Source organism: Empidonax traillii, unplaced genomic scaffold (assembly GCF_003031625.1).
Source record: "Empidonax traillii isolate 1590-97213 ecotype Southwest subspecies unplaced genomic scaffold, ASM303162v1 scaffold2617:size23322, whole genome shotgun sequence".
Classification (NCBI taxonomy): Eukaryota; Metazoa; Chordata; class Aves; order Passeriformes; family Tyrannidae; genus Empidonax; species Empidonax traillii.
Genome location: NW_020957810.1, coordinates 19,728 through 23,169, shown reverse-complemented (window position 1 = coordinate 23,169; position 3,442 = coordinate 19,728). Strand labels below are relative to the sequence as shown.

The 3,442-nt window shown below is 45.0% G+C and overlaps 1 protein-coding gene across 1 annotated transcript in view; it reads right to left on the bottom strand.

The window, feature by feature from the left end:
• Positions 1–1,319: 1,319 nt before the first annotated feature.
• Positions 1,320–3,442, bottom strand: part of LOC114072090 (attractin-like) — a gene marked incomplete at both ends in the record, with an annotated part of 17,754 nt that continues 15,631 nt past the window's right edge. The window contains 2 exons of the mRNA XM_027910011.1: positions 1,320–1,501; positions 3,228–3,366. Coding sequence (XP_027765812.1) covers positions 1,320–1,501; positions 3,228–3,366 — 321 coding nt within the window. The remainder of the gene's footprint in view (positions 1,502–3,227; positions 3,367–3,442) is intronic.

Here is a 3,442-nt window from a genome sequence, read left to right as displayed (position 1 = left end):
CAGGGGGGTCTCACTGAGGGGGCAGAGGGGCAGAATCCCCCCCTGTCCTGCTGCCCACGCTGGGGGATCAGCCCAGGATCCGGTTTCCCACATGACAAGCATTCCATACTGATATTTCCTACAACAGGCTCGCAGTCTCCTTAGACTCACTTTTCAAAGGGCACCATAAGTAGGAAAAAAACCCTGTAAATTAATGATTTTTTTTCTCCCCAGTGTTTGGATTTAAACACTATTAGGGAACTGCTGCCATGTTTCTTTAGGAATTAACTCTACACTTGACTATTGGGATCTCCAGAAACACCTGGAGCTGTCAGAACCAGGTACTTTTACAACATCCCAGGCTTGGTTTCCTCTTTACAAAAGATTTAACAAACAATCCTGCTTAAATTACACTTTACCATTCCTTGGCTAAATTGACTCCACTCTAAAACACTGTAATTGCTGAAATTCCACTTCAAAATTACAAAGGGAATCAAAGCAGGGAATGTTCTTGTTTCGACAGGGGAATACTTCTTTTAAGTACTGAGGCACGTTCTCCCCTGCAAAGCAGCAATCCCACTGCCTCCAGCCTCATTTTTCCTGGATGAAACTGTTCCCACAGTGCCCTCTGGGACCCAGGAGTGGTTGCTCTGACGTGCCACGAAGTCCCAGCAGTTTCCCAGCCTAAGCCAGGATTTTAGGGACGCTGCCCTGCCTCGCTCTCCGTCAGGGCTGTAGCACCACCTACACAACCTGCCCCGAACGTTCCCTGCTTCCCCCCACCAAGGACTGCAAAAATATATGTATTTATTTTATTGATGCATGGAGAGGGACAGATTCCAATTCACTTCTCCCTGGCTCCCACAAAAAAAAGCGCACCTGCCCCCTGAATGCCACGTAAATAACTCCAAATAAGCCAAGCAAGAGGAGGTGACATTTTAAACAGCTGCTTTTCTGAGTGGAATAAATAAGTTGCAGTGCTTTGCATTAAACACCTTCCAGTGCCCCCCCACTGGGACCCTGATTTATAAAATATTGTGTACAAGTCAGGAGAGGGCTCTCCTGCTGCAGCCCTGGATGCCCCCAGGGAAACACGGGGGTGATTCCATTACAGAGAGTGATCCCTCTGAGGCACCTCTGTGTGCTTCTATTTACCTTTCCCATTTCCATTCCCTACAACCTCAGCTCAGAATCACCCAGAGGGTGCACTGAATTTCAAAAGGAAATCAGTCCTTTTGGGTTTAAGAGGCATTTGTGTTGTGTACAGAGCACACAAAATACCCCGGCAAGGACTTCTCTTAATTACTCAGGGGGCAGAAAAAAAAAACAAAACCACCCACCGAGGACTGGATCTTCTGCAGCTCCTTCAGGACAAAATCCACCTTCTTCTGGGTGGTGAGGGAAGCCAGCACAGCACCGCTGGATCTGCAGGACAGCTTGGCATGGTCGTAGGTCTCCTTGGCGTTGGTGATCCTCAGGCAGGAGTTGCCCACCAAGTGCCAGTTTGTTCCACAGATGTTTTCTGGGGAAGGGAGGGAAAGAGAGAGTAAAGCCAGAGACACAGGTGACCTTCAGGGTGTTCAAAGGAGGGGGAGAACAGGGCAGTGTCGGGAGTCCCCCATCCCTGGAAACGTCCAGGAAAATGGAGTGCAAGTGGCCCTTCCTGCTGTGGTTTAGCGGGATGGTGGGATTCGGTCAAAGGTTGGATTTGCTGATGATATTGGAGGTATTTTCCAATTTTAATGATTCCATGAACCCCTTCTACTAAAGTAAAACCTACAGCCCCCCCCCTCCCCTCAAACCAGTCTGACTTACTGGTGTGCCCAGAACTAGTGATGAGCATTGATTTTCCTCCCCAACACGAGGGTTTCAACACTCTTAGGGAAGGGGTGCCATGGGTTTTTAGGAATTTACTCTACACTTAATTAGTGGGATATCCTGTGTATTCCCCTGTTATTATCCAGCAATATTCCCCTGTTAAATCCTAATACTGGAGAAGAAAAGCTGTTTAGGGGGGCTGAAGTCTGACACCAGCACTGAGTTACCTGCAGTGTGGGATCAAAGCACTCTGTACAATGTGGAAGAGTAAAATCCTTGCAGGAGAAAGAGGAAAAGAAACCAAACCAGTATTTTGTTGGTGCCTTAAAGCCACTTATTCACCAACAGTTTCCAGGGGACCTTTTGGCAGGAGAGAGTTGTTGTCTTAAATCCTGTCCCTGGCATGAACTTCCAGGATTAATCCCTGGTTCATCTTGAGCACAATTCCACTCCTGAAGAATTCCTCACGCTCCGTGGTTCGTTATTTCCCGTACAAAAAAAAAAAAACCCTGGTGGGCCTTTCCAGCGTGAATTTAGACTTGAACAGATTGAAAAGCTCTCAAGTGTCAGTTTTTCAGATGGGCTTTTTACACCCATGATCGAGTCACCCCCCTCTTCTACATCAAATTAAACACACCAAGCTCTTGATCTACCTCATTAAAAGATGGTTTTCTCACTCTCATGGCTCTCATCCAAAGTCTCCTCAGTTTTTAACTCTTCCAGACTGTCAAAAGCAGACCTGGACACGTCCAAGCTTATCAGAGTTCCTGGGGCAGGGCTTTCCATGCCCATTAAAACATCCTGCCTGGTGGATTTTTTTTTTCCCCTTTCTCTAGATTTTATTACCTGCAAATGTTAATCACTGAAGATCCTGCATTTTTTTTCCCCCCCAGTCATTGGGATTAAAAAAAAAAAAAAAAAGCTACTCCAAGGGGACTAATAACCAGCTCCTGTGAGCTCCACTGGAAGCACTTTAATAGGAGAATTTTCCTAAAACACTTCAGGTGTTACTTGCCTAATTTGTCCAGTATGTGCCATTATGCTTTTGCACAAATTTAGTTCCCCAAATTAAATAGCATGCATTATTAACTCTAATATCTTGCAGGAGCCTATTATCAACAGCTTTTATCAAATGGAAAAGGGAGAGATGAAATACAGCCTAATAATTACACAAATGATCACAGCCCTCATCAGACAATCGGGAAAATGAAAAATATTCCAGCAGACTTGATGGATTGGCCAGAAATTAAGTTTCATGCCAGAGCTGGTATGATTAAACAACATTATTTACTCCAGCCTAGCACTAAAAAAATTATAGATGGGGGGGGGGGGGCGAAAAAAATAAAACTGAACTGAAAAAAAACCCTCAAGAACTTGAAATTTGGTTTGGTTTTTTTTTTTTTTCTTACATGAATATAACCAGTACCCACCTGGCAAAGCGATGCACTCCTGATTCCTGGGCTCCCACTGGCAGTTTTGATCCATGGCACAGCTTTTACAGCTTGTCTTTTTGTTACAGTAATAAGCAGGATTATCCTTGGGACAATTGTCATAGAGAGTAATAGGGACCTAAAAGGAACAGCAACATATTTATATTTTTGGTATTTCTATACCCAAAAGCTGCAGGGCTGGGTATCCCAGACGT